The sequence below is a fragment of the Peromyscus californicus genome, unplaced genomic scaffold (genome assembly GCF_007827085.1).
Source record: "Peromyscus californicus insignis strain IS unplaced genomic scaffold, ASM782708v3 Scaffold_4__1_contigs__length_199733344, whole genome shotgun sequence".
In the NCBI taxonomy this organism is placed as follows: domain Eukaryota; kingdom Metazoa; phylum Chordata; class Mammalia; order Rodentia; family Cricetidae; genus Peromyscus; species Peromyscus californicus.
The window spans coordinates 13,872,786-13,891,454 of record NW_026294562.1 but is presented as its reverse complement, the minus strand read 5'-3'; the positions used below and the strand labels follow the sequence as shown (position 1 = coordinate 13,891,454).

Genomic DNA, 18,669 nt, shown 5'->3' with positions numbered 1-18,669 from the left:
TCCTCCTCCCGGAGACCCTTATACTTCCCCGCGCGCCATCTCCCGCTCCCAAGAACAGACCCGAAGAGTGAACCCCCAGTTGCGACCAGGAGCGGCTTCCCAACTCCGCGCCCGCAGCAGGCTGGAGGCTTGGAGGCTGGATTTCCGAGAGACTCCGGATTAGGGTCTGCTGTCAGTCCCTCCTCCTGGATCCCGCTAGCGTTGCCCGTTTTAAAAGAGGATTTTCTCATTACCTCTGAACACTTCCTTTTCACAAATTTTTTGAAAGAGGTCGATGGGCAAGATTTGGGAGGGAGACATTTAAACAGCAGCACCAAAACCTCCAGAGCATCAAGGGAGCATTTAGTAATTGCTCTTGGGTTGTGGAATCACCCTCTGGACCTGGGAGCGGGCGATCCAGAGGGGGAAGAGCGCAGGACAGGCGAGGCGCTCCAGCGGGAGCCACCTCCTTCCCGGCCGCCCCCTCCTCACTCCCTTGACACACTCGCTCGCTCGCTCGCTCTCCAGCGCGCCCCCCCTCCCCGCCGGACCCGCACCTCGGCGGGCGCCACACACTCGGCAGCCCGAGCCGCGGTAGCCGCAGCGGGATGGAGGCAGCAGGCACCGAGCGCCCCGCAGGCTGGCCCGGGGCGCCTCTCGCCCGGACGGGGCTGCTACTCTTGTCGACGTGGGTCCTGGCCGGCGCCGAGATCACTTGGGGCACGACGGGAGGTCCCGGGCGCCTGGTGTCTCCGGCTTCACGGCCACCAGCGATGCCTCCTCTCTTGCCACGGGCAGCGATGAACCGGTGGCCCGAGGAGCTGGCGACTGCACGGAGAGCCACCACGCTGAGGCGCAGGTCTCGGCTGGAGCTACTGCCCCAGGCGAGCGGCGGGGAGATACCGGCTGAAGCTGAGGGAACCTCGCCTGAAGACGTGAGGTGGGTTCGGGGCATCCCGGCTCCTAGCACGGCGGGCAGCTCGAGGAGGACTCGCCGGGCACAGCCCCCCAGTACACTGGAGCGCGGGGACGCTTGGGCTACTGCTCCCGCAGATGGTGCCAAAGGAAGCCGCCCTCAAACCAAGGGTTCCCGGGAAGAGGTGAAGGCGACGCGGACTGGAGGACCGGCGGCTGAGGAGCTCAGGCTGCCCAGCACGTCTTTTGCGCTGACTGGGGACTCGGCCCACAATCAAGCTATGGTGCACTGGTCGGGACACAACAGCAGCGTGAGTACCCCACCTAGCACAGATCTCTAGTTTCCTGACAGCCTTGGGTCATGGGGGTCGGGAGCGAGGGGCAGATAGTTGCTTCAGGTCCAGATGGAGAACCAGGCTGGCTAGACTTTTAGAGAGGGGTTTGTCCTGCCCCTTCACGCCCCCAACAGTTTCCAGAGTTTTGTTGTAAGATGGTGTGTGCATCTGTTTACTGAAGACCCTGGCTGGCACTGAGGCTGTCTGGAGGGCTAAGAGGAAAGTGTGCCTTAAAGCTGCCTGGGCTAGGGATCTGTGGTCGCTCTCTCCTGCATTCGGCTTGGAGAGTCACTTTTTCTTTTCTGGGGGGGGGGGGTGCTTGAATTCGTGGGTGCAAACAGGGACTGATGTGGAGGAATCTTTAGACGGATTCCTGAGACTGGTGGAGCTCCCCCTTGCCCCCCATCCCGGTCACGCTAAGAGAACCAGGGGAATAGGGAGACTGAGGCCACAGGGAAACCGACCCACTTGTTCATTTTGGGGGTAGCTGCCTGGCACATGATATGCTAGCCAGGCAGGGAGCTGGGCTGCCTTACCCAAGCTGGAAGGCTATCTGAGTGGGGGCAGGCAGGAAAAAAAAGTTTAAGAAGTGAAGCGAATTTCCACACCCTACCTACTGCTTGTGCTCATGCTTGTACTGCACACACCAGTGGGGCAGCAGAAGACTCACTTTCCCCTCTGTGTCCTGCAAACACAAACGTCTCTGGGGTCAGAGTTGAGCCCCTGCTCTTTCAGAGCACATCTCTGCCCCCTTTTCTTTGCCATCTGGGCCCCCGGGTTGTTGTTGCACCAAGAGGTGGCACCTTCCTTAAGCCTGCTCCGGCGGACTCTTTGGGGCTCAGGAATGGGGCGTCTAGCTGAGGAGGGTCCTCTCCAGGCAGCTGCAGCTGCGGGCAGCACCTGCTTTGACGGGTCTCTCTCCACCTCAGCAAGAACTGGCTGCCAAAAGCCTCCCCACTCTCTTTCCTCTTGTGGTGGCTATTTCACCTGGCCTTGCCAAATCGTTTTTCTGGTGTGGTTTTCCAGTTCAGTTGAGAACCAGACTTAGGGCAGAGCAGGGGTTCCATTAGGAGGACTAGGGATTCACAAGCAGCTCTGAGAGCTCATTTGATGGAAAGTACTGCCTCTTTTGTATATCTCTTCACGACAGGCTTTTGAAAAGACTTCCTGGGGGAAATGTTTGCCTTGTTCTACCAGAGTGTGGGGGCTATAGGGTTGAGTATAGAAGAACAGGGAAGCCAGGAGTCTGCAGAGCTAGGCACACAAGCAGTAACCAAGTACAGATTTCCTGGTTGTCAGTGATGCACAGTGGGGGTGGGGCTGGGGGCAGCAAAGCCTGAGTCAGGTGCTGGGTTCAAAGAAGAGTCCAGATACACAGGGCAGCTTGGTGACTAATGGCTTCATCTGCCTCCATCAAGACAGTCCACCCCCTCCCCCCGCCGCCCCTCAAGCCTTGGATTGGATGGCTTTGAGCGTGGGGCAGAGACTGGGCAATGGTGCACCTTTGCAGGGCTGTGTGACTGAAGACTTACTTCCAAGTTCCCTGGGGATGTTTGGGGTGGGGGAGGGGAGAAAGGGGGCGGGATTCCTTGGAAGCAGAGCTTGTGAATTCCGACTGCATTTAATTTAGATAGTTAGGAATTGTGGCGAGTGCTCTTGGTTTTCTCCTCCTTGAGAAGGTGATATCCTTGCATATGTGTGGCTTTATTACTAAATTCACTCAGCCAGGAGTGCTTCATCTCTGTTTTAATTTTAAGAGACATTTAAAAACATTGAAAAAGCCCCTGGAAATGGGACTTTTGGTAGAAAACACTTCTCGAAAATAATAGGTAAATGTGGATGGCCTTCTCTGCCCATCTTCAGGGTGGTTGAGCAGAAGGGATGTGAGGGATAGTCTGGATTGTGCCCACTGGGGAAATGCCTCCTCAATCCAGATAGGGCCTAAGGTGCTGGGTAGCAGACCAGCTGGGCATGGAGATTTGCCCCATCTATTAACCAGCTCCTGGGACTATTGGCTGTGCTGTTGGCCGGCTTCACTGCTCCAGCAAGTACAAGGCAGCTCATCCCCAGACAGAGAGGGACCGCTTACTTTGTCTCTAGACGGTACCTGCCTTTTGAGTACATATTGTCTGCAGCACCATGAAGGAAAGTGTCATTGTCAGACTGGGATGCTCTGTAAAGGGGTGAACTTTTTGGGAGCAGCCTCAGCAGGATGTTTTTTCTCCTCCCTTGCCAGAAGCAAGGAGAGAAGGTGAGGAGCGATGAGGACAGTGGAGAAACATCTGGAAGTCTTTTTACTATGGCTTTGAAGTGGAGGGAGATGCCACAAGCAGAGAATATGGGGCCTAGGAGCAGGATCTTCTGGCCAGGGAAGACAATTCCACCTTTAATTATGGCTTCTCAGTGTTAAACAGGCCCTTTGACCAGCAGCTTCAGCATTAGCAATTTGGGTTTTTCTGCTTTTCTCCCAGGTGCCTTTGGTGAGCTGCAACTCTTGACACAAATTTCTTTGGTGGTGGTGGTTGTTAGTCACTGAACTCTGAGCTCTACTCTGGTAGAGTTTACAGTCAGAAATATGTAGTTTGGCATCCTTAGCCCTACCCTCTTGGTTCAGCATGTACTTCAGGAGCATAGGGCCAAGAAGAGATCCTTGTATATAAGGACAATGCTGCCTTGTTCTTGCTGGAGCAGTGAAGCTGGCCAAGAGCACAGCCAATGGTCCCAGGAGCTGGTTAATAGATGGTGCAAACCTCCATGCTCAGTTGGTTACCCAGGACCTTTGGCCCCATTTTGATTGCTTAGGGGCAAATGCTTACTTTGTTACAATAGCTGGGGTGGGTTTGCTTGGGAGGCAATGGAGGAGGTGCTAGCAGGCAGACACAGAGAGAAGCAGGAGAGGGAGATGTTGTGGGGCCTGGCATTGATCACACTGACTTGGCTAGTGAGGTGAGTAGCCATGGCCTTGGAGTCTCTGCCCTGGAGGAGATTTGCAGTTGTTCTTGCTTGCTGCTTGTCTGCAGCTGGGATCCTGGTGATTAATGGGTTAGAAAGTGTTTCACAAACACCCGGGGGAACCCAGTCCCCATGGCTTACAGGGAAACAGAAAAACACATTATTCTGTCCTTTTCCTTCAAATGGAGGAAGAGGCTTCCTTGCTTGCTCAGTGAGTTGGCAAATGGCCCTGGAGAGTGTAGAGTTGTGAAGGCATAGCCCACTTATTTCTACCTCTTCCTTCTTGGATTAACCCTTGATTCTGTATACGCTCTTAGACGAGGCACCATTTCTTCTTGGCAGCTCACACAGAGAGACTTTGCAACCTGGTACCCAGTAGTGTGTCTGCTTGGGATGACTTGGCAGGTAGTTTTCAATTAATGTGCCCAACCTGAAACCTTAGTGAAGAGAAATGAGGAGATGCAGGGTCATTCTAGGTCCTTGCCAGACATGGAGCAAGTTAGAAGATATACAAAGAGGTGGGAAATTTTTACCCTTATCTAATGCAGTTAGCCTGTGCTCTAAAAAATATTTACTCCTAATGTGCAAAATAGTGACATATGTAATCAGATTCATTGTATTTCACTCACTAGAGCAGCTCACTGTGCTCCCAAACAGATTTTTCAAACGGCTTTTGGCTGGATTGCTTAGTCTTCAGCATCTCAGTGACACAATATCTTAATGCATTTTGCCTTCTCTGAGGCTTAATAAAGAAGCCTGATGCAGAAACCATTCTTCAGGGGTTTGCCAAAAAAAATCTGTTTTTAATTAATATTACAAGGAAAGGCATCTCAGTTGAGACAGAGCTGGGAAACACATGGGGACACAACAGCACTAATTGCTCTCGGTCACTGTCCGCCAGGAGTGGGGGTGCGGGGAGGAGGGGTGAACCAAGGCTGTTCGTCTGCTCCAAGAGCTCTCAGATGGCTGGGTTACTGGCTCTGATTTGCTTCTCAGGTCCTGTGGTAGTTTCCAAGGTGAGCAGAGAAGCAAATGCCTTCACCTGGGGCCTTATTTGGTGATGGCTGAAATGCAGTGTTTGGAACTTGCGTTTTGATTGGCAGGAAAGGAAAGTTGTTGAGTAGGGACTTCCCCAATTGTGTTAGGTTTAAGAGTAGGGGTTTGGGGGATCCAGTGGCAAGAAAGCTCTGGAAGCTCTTTTATTTTATTTTTTTTTCTCTAGCTGTATACTCTATTGTTACTAGGGGAAATCTGGGAGCAGAGATCTGTGGACCAGAGTCATCTCACAAGGAACAGAGAAGTATGACAGAGCCAGACACACAGACACACGGTCCATACCTGGAGGCTAGCAGTTTATTCAGGACTAGGTACAGATGGGCAAGTCATCTGAGGCCTGTGGCTACATCTACCTGCCCAACTTGCCCAACTGTAGATTTCCTGCTTTCTACCTTCCTTTAGCCTTTTGGGTGCTGAGAGACATTTCTCTTACAGGGAGAAAATGTGAAGCATGATTCAGTAGACAATTTGGGAGACAAGAGACCCTTTAGAAAAAGAAGTAGAAAATGTAAATATATCCTTCTCTCTCTCTCTCTCTCTCTCTCTCTCTCTCTCTCTCTCTCTCTCTCTCTCTCTCTCTCACACACACACACACACACACACACACACACACATGTACATGCACACAGAGAGCTGGACTGGCTCTGAGGCTTGAAGGGAATTTAGCTAAACATGATTATTCTGTGTGTTGGAGGCTGGCAACTGGACAGAACCTCATCTTCTTGATAAGCAGTGGATCAAGGGTACCTTGCCTCACTAGGTACTAAGTGATGGTTGGCTAAGTGGATGAATGAATGGTAGTTCCCACTTTCATGGAGCACAGTCTATAAACAAATTTGAAAGCACTGTCAGAGATATGATTTCCTAACTCAACAAACACTATACCCAGGAATCACTTTGTTTTGCACATCTCCATTCCAGTGTGAGCTTCTTGAATTCAAATCTAAAGTCCTGTGTTATGGCATTAAAGACCTTTCACTTGTGTGTCTTGAGTGTCCTAGGTCCACTCTTGCAACTTGTGATTTGACTGCCCCATGGTCAGCTCCTCTGCAGGGCTTGTCCCCTGTTCTAGATTTCTGATTGGCTCTGCTCCAAGACCTCCTCCACTCGAGACATGCTCCTTCTGTTACAGTGCACCCATTCATGACTCAGTTTAAGACACAAACACAGGCCTCTACACAACCTTCCTAAGAAGCATTTATTTCCCTTTTCCAAGTGACTTAGAGGATTTATACTGCACCACACATTTGATCATTTTTTAGTAGATTTTTTTTACTCTAATCTTATATTTTTCAGTATTTGTGGGTGAGCGATGAAATATTAATAGTTTAATAAATACTCTATACTCAATTGTGTATTCTGTTCTTATATGTGCCCCATGACTCAGTAGCATTTTGTTCTGGGGAGATAGATGGTGTCTAAACTATGGGAAAGGGGGAAATCATTTTTAGTCTCAGATGACAAATGGGTTAATAACATCTCTTAATAATATTGAATGTAAGTGTTCAGTTTGTTATTTCATATGGGAATTTCTTTAGATGTGTGCTCATGTTCATGTGTGTTTGTGTGTGTGTGTGTGTGTGTGTAGGTGCATGCACATGTGTGTGCATGTGTATAGGGATGTCAGAGGTCAATGTTGAGTGCTTTCCTCAATCACTCTCTACCTTAGTTTTTGACCTGTGGTCTTTTACTGAACCTGGAGCTCATTGATTGGTTAGACTGGCTGGCCAGCAACCTCCCATCATTTTTTTTTTTGTCTCTGCCTCCTCAGTGCTGGTGAGGTTATAGGCATGTGCTTATATGCCCGGCTTTTTTATGTGCGTGTTAGGTATTGAACTCAGGTTTTCACTATGTCATTTCAACAGAATAATAGCAGGCCTCATGAGCTATCTAGCCACAGGTTCTTAGCCATGATAATGGTATCAGGTATGGGTTTCATCTTGTGCAGTGGTGCTAAAATCCAATCAGAAAGTGGTTGGTCACTCCTATGACATTTGCACCACTATTGTACCAGTGGGCGTGTCTTTCCAGGTTGGTCCTTACATTAACTCTCAGAGTTAATAGCTGAGTAAGATTAGTTTTCTCCTCTAGTAGTGTGCATAGCACTATGAAAGCTAGCCAGTAGGGGTGAGGCTTCCAGGTCAGTGCCAGCTTAATTGGTCCATGTTCTATGACTTAAGCATACATTGTTTTCAGCAATAGTGGTTTACCATCACATTCTGCAGGGAAATCAATGGCATTGACAATAGCCTGCAATGTGTAGGAGGAGAGAGATCTTTTGTATTTCATTGACCAGCACCTTCAAAAGTGGTGTTGTACGCTAAACACTTCACTGACGAGGCCATCTCCCTAGCCACTTATATGTGCATTTTAGCACAATTTAGATTCCACGAGGTCCTTACTCCACTTGAAAGGGGATAGAAATAAGGACGAGTCAATGATCCTGACTTCTCATGTGTTTCAGAGATTAGATATCTACTCACACAGGCTGTTCAGCCATTTGCTGAGCATTTGATGTCTATGTGCCATTGTTCTGACTACTAGGGCTTGATAGGGATGTGATGGAGGAGTGAGAAACAAATATTCGACAGCATTTGCCTCAAGGTCCCTCTTGTATGCTTTGGATGTGAGCCTGCTCTTCTGTAAAGTTAAATAACACATGACAACAAGACAAATGCCATGGGGTAATGTGTGGCTAATTGTTGAGCTATTGTTTGAGGCTATGAGCTTAGAGGAGAAAGCATCACTGTGGGAGATACTACAGGCATCTTACACCTACACAATGCCAAGGCTGGAGGTGCTCCTAGGAGCTGTCTTCATCAAATTACTCAGCATGGGGATGAGGCACAAGGCTTAGACAGCAACATCACATCCTACAGCTGTATCCCAACTGTTCTTTTGTCTAAGAATAGAGTCTCCTATTTCTTCTTGATTTTCTCATTACTCCTTTAAGTTAACAAAGCATTTTCCTTCCAGAAGTGTTCACATACTTGTACTTTTGTCTGAGTAAAGTATAGTACTACCCATTTTATAGATAGAGTAGATTGAGGCCTAGAATGGCTGTATGTAAGACTAAAATAGATTCCTCCGTCTTGTATTGTTTTTCATGTCACTATAACCAAATATCTGCAGAAACAAATCAAGGGAGGAAAAGTTCATTTGGGTTCAAGGTTCAGAGGACACGTTCCATCATGGTAGAGGAGGCGCGGTGTCAGGGCTGGCTAAGTCCATACCGCAGGAGTGTGAAGTGGCTAGTCACATCATGGGAGTCAAAGAAAGAAGCACAAAGCTTGGCTCAAAGTGGGACTAGGTTATTACCCTCAAAGATCCATCTCCGGTGAACCTTCTTTGAAAGCCATTTCCCATCCTAAAGGTCCCACAACCTTCCATAACAGTGTCATTTGTTGTAGAATAAGTATTCAGGTGCATAAGCCTGTGGTGGACACTTCACATCCACATTGCAGCACCCCACAGTCACTCTGTCCACCTACTACAGTGGATGGAGATAATAAATAATGGGCTCCTTAATATTGGATGAGCTGTATCTTACTAACAATTGCTGATGGGAGTCTTGGTAAATCACCTGACTATTTGAATTAATGAGTCAATCAAATATAGTTGCTTGTTTTGTTTTGTTTTTGAGTGTTTGAGTTTAATCATTTGTGGAAATGCTGTTTTTTTTTTTTTATAGAACACTAAGAAATGTTCCATAGTAAATGTAGACAAAGTAATGGAGTCTCACAACTTTAGGGTTGCACAGTAGATTTTTGCTATTGGGTCCATCCTGGGCAGTCGAGGAAGTGCTTCCTTCTTCGCTGAGGTGAGAAGGATTTGCAGTACAGATAGATCAGCCTTTCAGGAATATTGGTCAATAAAACTGTGTCCATTTCTAAGTAGGGCTCTGTGTCTTCACAAATGCTGAAGAAAATGTAGCTTAAGGGGAAAAAGCTTGAGATAAAGCTATACAGGATAATTAGGGATTCCACATGATGTAAAGTGTGGATTATTTTGCATGGGTAAGTGGTATGACATATGGTTTATCATATGTGTGAACTAATACTCATGGAGGGATTAAATCCTGAATGCAAATCTCTTCAGGATTTATTGCGAATGGATAGATGGGGAATGTAAAAAGTGGATTTCAGAGCCAGCCTGGTTCAATCCTCTTTCTGTTTCTGAATAGCTATGTGGCTGGCACTGGAAAATTGTTACCTTCTCTCAGCTCGTACAAAGGGGCCAGCTGAAAGGATTTTAAATGAGATTATATGCAGCAGAGTTCTCACAAGAAGTACCCGACCCTTCTGTAGTACGTGTTCCATATATTTTCACCATTGGCTTAGGTCTGCTTTTGTATCTGGAAACAAGGCTTCACTTGGTTTTCACATGGAAATGTTGAAGCAGAGGAAGGAGCTACTTGCCCACAGTTTGCCAAGGAGCCAATGGTAAAGCATCCAGGAGACACAGGCATCGGCAGGATGCTCATTTCAACCACCTCCCACAGCCTCTGTTTTCCACCCAGGTCTCCATGACATCTGATTTTTATGTAGTGTTGACAGGAATAGTGGAAGAGACCCACAACAGGGTGGCTGAGAGGGTTCTGGTGTCCTGAAACTTCCACCTATAATTTGCAATAGAAATGGTTAGAATCATTTTGGCTAGAATCATCTATAAGCCTGATGGCAAATAATGGAAGTAAGATGAACGTTTTTCCCAGGGCTTTTTATTGTGTGGAGGGTTAAGGAATCTAGGGAAATGGGAGGAAGTTTTCTTGGCTTGGGTATTAGTGTTTACACCTCACTAGGAATCATAAGACATTTCTGGAAGAAAGTCAAGGGTGTAGCTTTAAGAAAATAAGAGAACACTGGATGCTGGGGCTGCTTGGTAAGCAGAGGCCTTAGTATCAAAGACATTACCACATCCATGTCTGGGGATGGACCTTAGTGCTCCATTTTTCTTCTCTCTCTTAGCTATGTTTGGTGTTAAAAGGGAATATCTGCAGGTATCTGCAGCTAGCCTCTTTCTTCAGGATGATCATATTGACAGAATCTACCAATTAATTTGTACTAATCTTCACCCATTCAGTGAATGGCTTGCATTCCCTCTTTGCTTTCATTTAGCGCACCCAGGATGGAACCTGAGAGCCCTATACAGACACTAGAGGGAGTGTTGCCCTGGGAAAGACATGAAAATAAATAAGATAAAATAATGAAAAAAATGTAGTACTGTGAATTGTTCCAAAGAGAACATTGTTTCCAAGAGAAGATAAGAAGTAGCCTGTAAGTGCATTGCATGAGAGGTTGTTGGCAGATCCAGAATGAATAATTGATTGGCAACAGGGCAGTTTAATTCTGTGGGTTGATTGTCTTTCTGCTTCATGCAGAAAAGTAGAAGACAGACGTTCAAACTGTTTCAAATGGTTCTCAACCTGTGAATTGCATATCAGATATCCTGTGTATCAGATATTTACATTATGATTCATAACAGTAGCAAAATTATAGTTACAAAGTAGCAACAAAATAATTTTATGGTTGGGGGTCACCACAATATGAGGAGCTGTACTAAAGGGTTACAGCATTAGGAAAGATTAGCACCACTGTCAGAGGCTGAACTAAGATTGTACCAGTGGATTCCCCTGAAGATGGTACTCAGCTTGTTTCTTCTGTCTCTACTGCATTTTCTTCCTCATTCTCTTGTGTCTGGTGGTCAGTCAATAGAAGCTTTTTGAATTTAATGGAGTAGATGCAAATACTTAATACTGCCTTGTTGAAAAAGTATTGTCCTGAGGATGTAGAATGGTCTGGCCTGCTCTAGCTACCTCTAGGTTTCAAGTCTGTATCCCTGGAATATCTCAGTTGTTTCGTTTTGGTTCTCAGGCCCTATTTGCCTGACATGGTCCTCACCAGAGCCCTTATGTTGGTTTTATGGCTAAGCAGATGTGTTCCCATCCAGACGGTGAGAACCAGGTTAAATATTACACAGATGCTAGGAAATGAACCCTTTCTTTTTAAGATGTTGCTCTCAGTGGGACATGGAGAATGACGAGTGAGTGGAACTTCTTTTTTCCCTCTAGACTGGACTAGAAGAGAAGCTCAAACTGCCATGTTAGGATGTGATTATGTGGATCAAGGGGAGGCTTGTTTATATTGTTAGAGTGTTGAAACAATGAAACTAGGGATACAGACAAGCATCTTTTCAGGGTAATGGAAGAACAAGTGATCCATAGGAGAAGTCTTCCTCATTTCATGTGCTTTGTTTTCAGGTCTATTCATGCTTAAAGGTGAACTTTTGCTTTCTCAAAATTCCCAAATACCAATCCAAATAATGTTCAATCAAATATCTGAGCACCTTATGGTACATTTAAGTAGCTACATAATTTTTAAATTGAAGGCCTTCAAGCAACAGTGACCTTAACCAAGTCTCCATGCCTTAGTTTCACTGGTCTCAAAATTAGGATCATACTTGATTTGCAAGGTTGTTGGGAATCTTAGAGATGATGCAAGTGTCTAGTGCAGTAGGCTACATTATAAGTCAAGAATGTTAGTTCATATCCTCAAAGATGCAAAATGGGATTGGTTGAATGTCTTCTTTTGTGTTAGATCTCTTGGTATCCTACTCATTTTTTGAACACTTTTCATTTATTGACATGCTAGCCTGACTTCCAAATATGAGTAACAGGGACTGTTTGCCCAACAATTTTCTATGTCCACTGGAGCTTTGCTTTTGTCATATTGAGCACCACCTGGGTCAGGGAATTTATGTCTGTCAAAGGGTGGGGAGAAGCCATTCATTGGTCCCTGGTGGACATGGGTGGAAAAGTCCTTTGGGATAGGACAACTCTGTGGCTATATATTAAAAAATCTCCCAGTATATTAAGCCCAAGTTGCTCTCTCTGGTAACTTGCTTGCATTTTTTTCTACCTTCCACCCCTATTTTACTCCATGACTTCCCTATCAGACTTCCTAGAGATTATCTCCCAAATGAACTACTTAAATTAAAACTCTTGTTTCTGGAGAAATCTTAAGTTACTTTCAAGTCATTAATATGACTTTTCTACAGAATCAGCACTAATGGTATATAGGGATAGACTCACTACAAGGATTTGACTTAGGCAGTTTTGGTGGCCAAGAAGAAAGCTGTGTGGTTGGGAAGCTGAAGACTCAGAGCAACAGATGGTCTAGTCCTATTCTGAGTCCAAAGACTGAGCAGCAGGAGAGACGATGGTGTAAATTCTTGACAAAGACCAAGCATGGAGGCAGAGGAAGACTGATGCCCCAGATTACCAGTGAGGCAGAGAGAAAAAAATTCTTTCTTCCTCTGCCTTTTATTGTATTTGGGCCTTCTGTGGATTGGATGAGCTGTGGTGTCTCTGTGAAGAAAGACCATCTGCATTACTCCATCTATTGATTGATTAAAATGTTGACATTTCCCAGAAACACCCTCACAGACACTGATAGAATAATAATCAACCAAATATTTGAGTACCCTGTGGTCCAATTAAGTTGGTACATAAAGTTATCTATCATATCAAGTCAGGATCTTTTCTCATACTTTAAGAATACTGTTTTGGGGTGTTTAGACACCTCATGCTAGCAAATATAAACCACAGAATCAGGAATAGGTTACTTATTTTTGTATTATTGCCCAATAGGGTCATATAGACCCAAGAATTATAGGCTGTTGCCAGTACTGCTCTAAAACTTGACGTTAAGACCCTATTGCTGAAGATACTATATACTTAAATCATAGAACACAGAGACATAAAGTTGGTATTCAACTGCAAACTTTATCCCTGTGGCTATGTTCACGGTGCTAGAAGGTGATAAGCATTCTGCCGGAGAAGAAAGAAAGCCTCAGTCTTACCCACCTGTGAACACTGTAAGCTACAGCAATGACTGGCCTGACGAGGTCGGTCCATCGGTGCAATCGTGGCACAGATGTTATGTGAGGAACCAACAACTTATGATTGGTTCCAAGGCCTACTCTGTAAGATAGAACTCAGATACATGGCATTATTAAAAAGGCTATCAACTTCTGGCTAGCTAGAGCCTAGGTCCCAGAAGGGAATCTAATACATCTACACTGCTAAATAGTATTAAAATGATTTCCAGTGACTTACTGATATTCATATAGATAAGAGCATTCCTCAACTCTCATCAGAGAAACTTCTCTTTGAAATAGATGGCAGTTAACACTGAGAATGACAACTGGCCAACATACAGAGAACAAAAGGCTATAGAGTGCTCAGCACCAAAATGGACATTTATTTTTTACCCCAAGGTTCGAAGATCTTTGTGGAAGGGTGGTGGTGGTTGTGGAAAGATGGTAAGAGCCACAGGTAGTGAGTACCATTAAGAAAATGGTTTTCCAGACCTAACAAAACACAACCATAGATGAACTCACAGTGATTGTGACAGCATGTACAAACTTTCACAAGCTCCAGCAAGATAAAATCCAGCATAGTGGGAGAGAAGGTGGGATATAATCCTACCACAGGTTGAATAGCTATTAACTGGATGGCTGTTGGGAGAGAGAGAGTCAGGTTTCTCTCTCTCTCTCTCTCTCTCTCTCTCTCCTCTCTCTCTCTCTCTCTCTCTCTCTCTCTCTCTGTCTGTCTCTCTCTCTCCCTTCTTTTTATTTATTTTTCTAATGAGGTGATCCCTAGCAGGCAAACCACACACCAGAGCATTCCCCTCTCTATCTGGGCAACACACACTAACTCAATGGGGAAAGAAGAAAAACAAGTTGTCTCAAAGTTGGGTGGAAAGGGGCAGGAGGGTAGAGAGGGGGTAAGGACAGGACATGAGGGTAGTGAATATGCTCAAAAATCTATTGTATGAAATCCTCAAAGAATCCATAAAAATTGTTTTAAAAATCCTGTTTGGGGCCCTGCCTTAGGGATGCAGGGGGAGATCAAGATAGTTAGATTGTCCTTCTTTTGTTTGGCACCTGCCAGAAGAAAGGAGTTAGCGGCTTCTAGGAGGGGGCCCACATATCCAAATTATTTCTTAGTGCCAGTACTCAGAGGTAAGGGGCTTCTCCTACTCAGGGCATGTGCTTGGTTTTCACAATGCACAAAGCCTAAAACGAAAGATTCTTCTTTTCCTTAGGCTTCATTATGATTGGAAGGAGCCACTGGGCTCACAGTTAGCTCTTTCTGCCTAAGATGACACCAGTGAAGGACGTCATGATATGCTGGTGAGAATTTTGCTTTGGGATTGTGCCTCTCTGGTTTGAGTTCCTTATTCACGTGGACTTTTGTCAGCGAGTCATGTGCCTTTCAGGTCCATGGACCTGGGGACTCTGTTAGAGGTGGGAGCTTAGTTTATGAATAAGAGTCATGAGTGGTCCTTTTTAAAATTAGCTACATTATCAGTAAGGAGAAGGAGCTATGACTTTAAAATTAGAAAATTCTTCTTTCAAGCATGAAAAGAGTGGTCTTAACCTTACTTAAGCTGATGTATTTCCATTTATTCTTTCACTAATTCATTCAATAATTTGTTTGCTTTTGTGCAAGATATTTAATTTGCAATAAAGATATTTAAATTTTCTTGATATTCAAGATATTTAACTTGTCTTGAATCCTCCCCCCAACCCCCCGACTCCAATCTGTAAAATGAAAAAAAAAAAGTTGTATAAACTGGTATGGTCCCATGCCATGACAAAGTAAATGTCAGTCATTTGTGTATTCATGAAATAGGGGCAATCCTGTGTGTTCCCTTTATGTCTCAGTTAAATGAGGAAATGTTGCACGTGGAGGCATTTTGAATGGAGCTTGGGTGATCTGAATGTAAGAGGCTGATTTACCATGCTCTCGTTTATTCCTGAAGGAGCTGGAAGTCCCTAACCAACAGATTTGAAGGCTTTCGTAGCCCCTCCTTTCTTCTACCTTCTTAGTGCAAATGAAACACACAACTCACATACTCTGCAGTTAAGACCCAGAGATTCTTATTCCAAGCATGATGTACATTTTATTTCTAGTAACATCTGATACAATAAAATTTCTAGATAGACTATAATTTGATGTTTATAAAAAAAAGTTTGTTCTAGAACTTGACCTGTATTGATTGCTCTGCCTTTCTCCTTTCAGATAAAGCATCATTGTGGAGCACTTAGTTTGTGCTCGGTAATACAGCATATACAGAAACCTCACATAGTAGACCCTGACAACCCTGAACTTATGGTTTCATGTGTGGGAAGCATGTGTGGGACAGATATTACATGAAACAATGAGAGGCTCTCTCTCTCTCTCTCTCTCTCTCTCTATATATATATATATATATAATATATACATATATACATACATATATATATATACTAGTTTTATATTATTGAGGAAATAACAGTGAATATAATCAGGATTATAGTGAATTAAAAGTGAAGTGTGATATTAAAAATAGCATTAATGTTTTTATTATTTCAACAAAATCTAGTAATATGATTGAAAACAATGTCTCTATTACTAAACTAGTGTCTTTGGAGAGGACATGTTCTAATCTTGTTTGAGATCCTGCTGCCTCCACATCTTGGATACCTGGGATTGTAGACTTGCACTTGCGGGCAACATTGCTCTAACTTTCTTCTAGGGCATTTTGTTCTATCTTGTGTTTCTATTTGTTCTCCTTCCCATATGGACAGAAGAAATGTCCAGTTCTGCTCTAAACATTTTAGTTGGCAGGTGTAATTGTACTGTTTCCTACCTTGTTGGGCCCAGTTTCTTCCTACCTTGAGTTTCTATTTGTTTTACTCTTGGATCTGTGCTCCACTTCTGAGATTACATTCTTCTTTGTTGGCTGTCTTTCACTGCCCTGTGATGCACCCTCAGCAGTCTCAGTATGTGTGTGAATGTCCTTGTTCATATTTGTACTGACATAATATTAATGGTTTTCTTTTAGCTCTCGGAAGATCTTGGCTTGGAGGATAAGTCATATAGTCACTCAGTATTAGGAGATGCATTTAAAACATTTAGATAGTCTGAAATTTCATTTTCTCTCACTTTGGCTTGATGGTTCATCTGGACATAGAACTTGGGTAGGAAAACAATGGCCCCTATCTGTGAAATTCCTTGGTTACTTGTTTTTTGTGTCATCTACTAATTTTGGATATGTATTCCCCTTCCCACCCGGGGACCAATAAGGATGAGAGAAAGAGGCATCTGGTATGGAAACCCTGTGGTGCTGTTCAGATGAATGGTGTGTACTTCTATAATAAAACCTGATGTATTAACAGTAGATTCAGACAAAGTCTGCACTGTGGTGTGGAGGGACCGAACACTTTGCCATTGGTGCTTACTCTCCAAATACGGTTAATGTAAAACACCCAGAAAAGTAGGCCTAGATTTTCCTATAGCCATTTAAAACTACAGCATTGCTCACTGCTCAGCACATGTTTGTGTGGTACCAGAACCTGCATTGCTGGACTCTTTACAGTATTTTTGATTGAGAAGTGTGTATGTGACATGTCAAAGACTGTACAGGGGATACTGAACATAGGGAACGCTGGAGGGAAGCAGTAGATGAGCTGAGAAATCAAAGATGCACACCACCACTGAGTTGAAGGGGAGATAGTGCAATGTTCTGAGCACATGTACTCTAATAGGGAGCAGAGAATCTGAAAGGGGTGGAAAGGTCAGGCCAATTTTTGTCCTCACAGTAGACTTGGGTAATGTTCAGGAGAATGGCATTTTTAGTTTACCTTTAAAAAATCACGCTGAGCTGGGTGGTGGTGGCACGTGCCTTTAATCCCAGAACTTGGAAGGCAGAGACAGGTAGATCTCTGTAAGTTCAAGGCCAGCCTGATTTACAGATTGAATTCCAGGACAGCCAGGACTGTTACACAGAGAAACCCTGTCTTGAAAAACCATAAAGAAAAAAAAAATCACACAGCCCTATGAGTTACAGGAACAGAAGGATGGAGGGTGGGAAAACGTACTGTTGAGTGGTGGCAGTAGGGTGGGCAGAAAGAAGCCTACTTAAGAAAAACTTAGCACATGTAGTTGGTCATGTGATTGCAATTCTTTATTTCTTTCTGTAGCTCTCTTTGTCCCAGGCCTTTGCAGTACTGCCTGTACTGTCTAGTAGAGGTTTCTTTCCCAGCTAACTTTATTATTATTAGTCAAAATTTATTAGTATATATCCTTTGTACCCAGTACTGGATTTCATAAGAATATTTCCATACAAGTATAGAATATACTTTGAGTATATACACTCTTCTGTATCCCAGCGCGTTCTGCTTGCTTTGTCCCTCTGGCCCTGTGACTTGGGTGGCCAGTAGAAGAGGTAGAAGTGACACCAATACCATGTCCGTTCAAAGTTTAGCGGCCAAGTTTGTATTATTTATCATATACCACTGCAGTGGCACAAGAAAAACATGTCAGGATTATGCTGGTCTTGAAGAGGATGAGATACGAGCAGGAGGTAGACATTGCAGCCTAGTGAGCTCAGCCTGGCTTTGTACAACAGCGGGCGACACAATCCCAGAGCTGAGCCTAGATGCAATCAGTTCGTTCCCACGTGCCTTGCATCTTGGTGAAAATAAATGATTGAAAGGCTGGCTGTTTGTCTGTAGCTTTCTCTTTTGGCAAACACTCATTGACACAGCAGGTAAAATGATCAGAACTTTAACAATAGGATGTAGCACATTTGTGGAAACCTCACTCCAATGTGGTGTGTGGTTCACTTGTATTTCAGTTCTTAGCTTCTTGTATACACACTTAGAGCTAGCCTTAGATAGATCTTTTTGGTGGCTGCTTGCCACTCACTTTTCTTTATGATTCATGGCTTCTCTTTCTGGAGCCAAATGAGGAAGTTCAGATCCACAGTCTAAAAGAATTAATTTTGACCTCTTTCCCCCTTCTCAGTGTTTCCAGCGGCCTAATCGGATTCCAACAGTGGATTCCAGCTGAGTGGTGCTCAGGCCTCTCAACAGGGACCTTCAAGGCCCACTGCTCAGTGTTTTCTTCAAGAGTTCAAGTTAATTTTTGCCCTAACTGGTAGATGGAATTTCACTTAAAAATGGGGAGAAATAGAGGGTCAGGGGATTTCCTTGGTTTGGACTATATTTAAAACATATTAGTTCTGATAAAATATTTAGTTTTTTTAACAACAAATTTAATATGGGGAATGGTGTTTTATTTATTAATGGCGGTTTCAGGGAGATTGGTAGGAGTTGTGCTCAAGTGCACTGTTGTGATTTTACAGAGTATAGTAATTACTGTAATATTTTGTTGAATTATTAATATCTACCATGCCTGCAGGAACATGAGCTTCTGCAGTTGAATTCATTTCAGGAGTGCCTTTTACCTCTTCTGGTTTTGCTTGGTGTTTCCTTTCTTTTCTTGTACACGTATGGATTTTTCAGAAATGGAGTTTGGGGTGGAGTTGATGATATTGTACAGAATGCTGTTGTTGGAACCTGAATGTAGGAAGCAGCATAG

The 18,669-nt window shown here is 44.3% G+C and overlaps 1 protein-coding gene across 1 annotated transcript in view; it reads left to right on the top strand.

Annotated features, from left to right (window-relative positions):
• The first annotated feature begins 586 nt into the window (after positions 1-586).
• The window catches only part of Sorcs3 (sortilin related VPS10 domain containing receptor 3), a 645,896-nt gene continuing 627,813 nt past the window's right edge, over positions 587-18,669 (top strand). The window contains exon 1 of the mRNA XM_052760015.1: positions 587-1,205. Coding sequence (XP_052615975.1) covers positions 588-1,205 — 618 coding nt within the window. The 5' untranslated portion in view covers position 587. The remainder of the gene's footprint in view (positions 1,206-18,669) is intronic.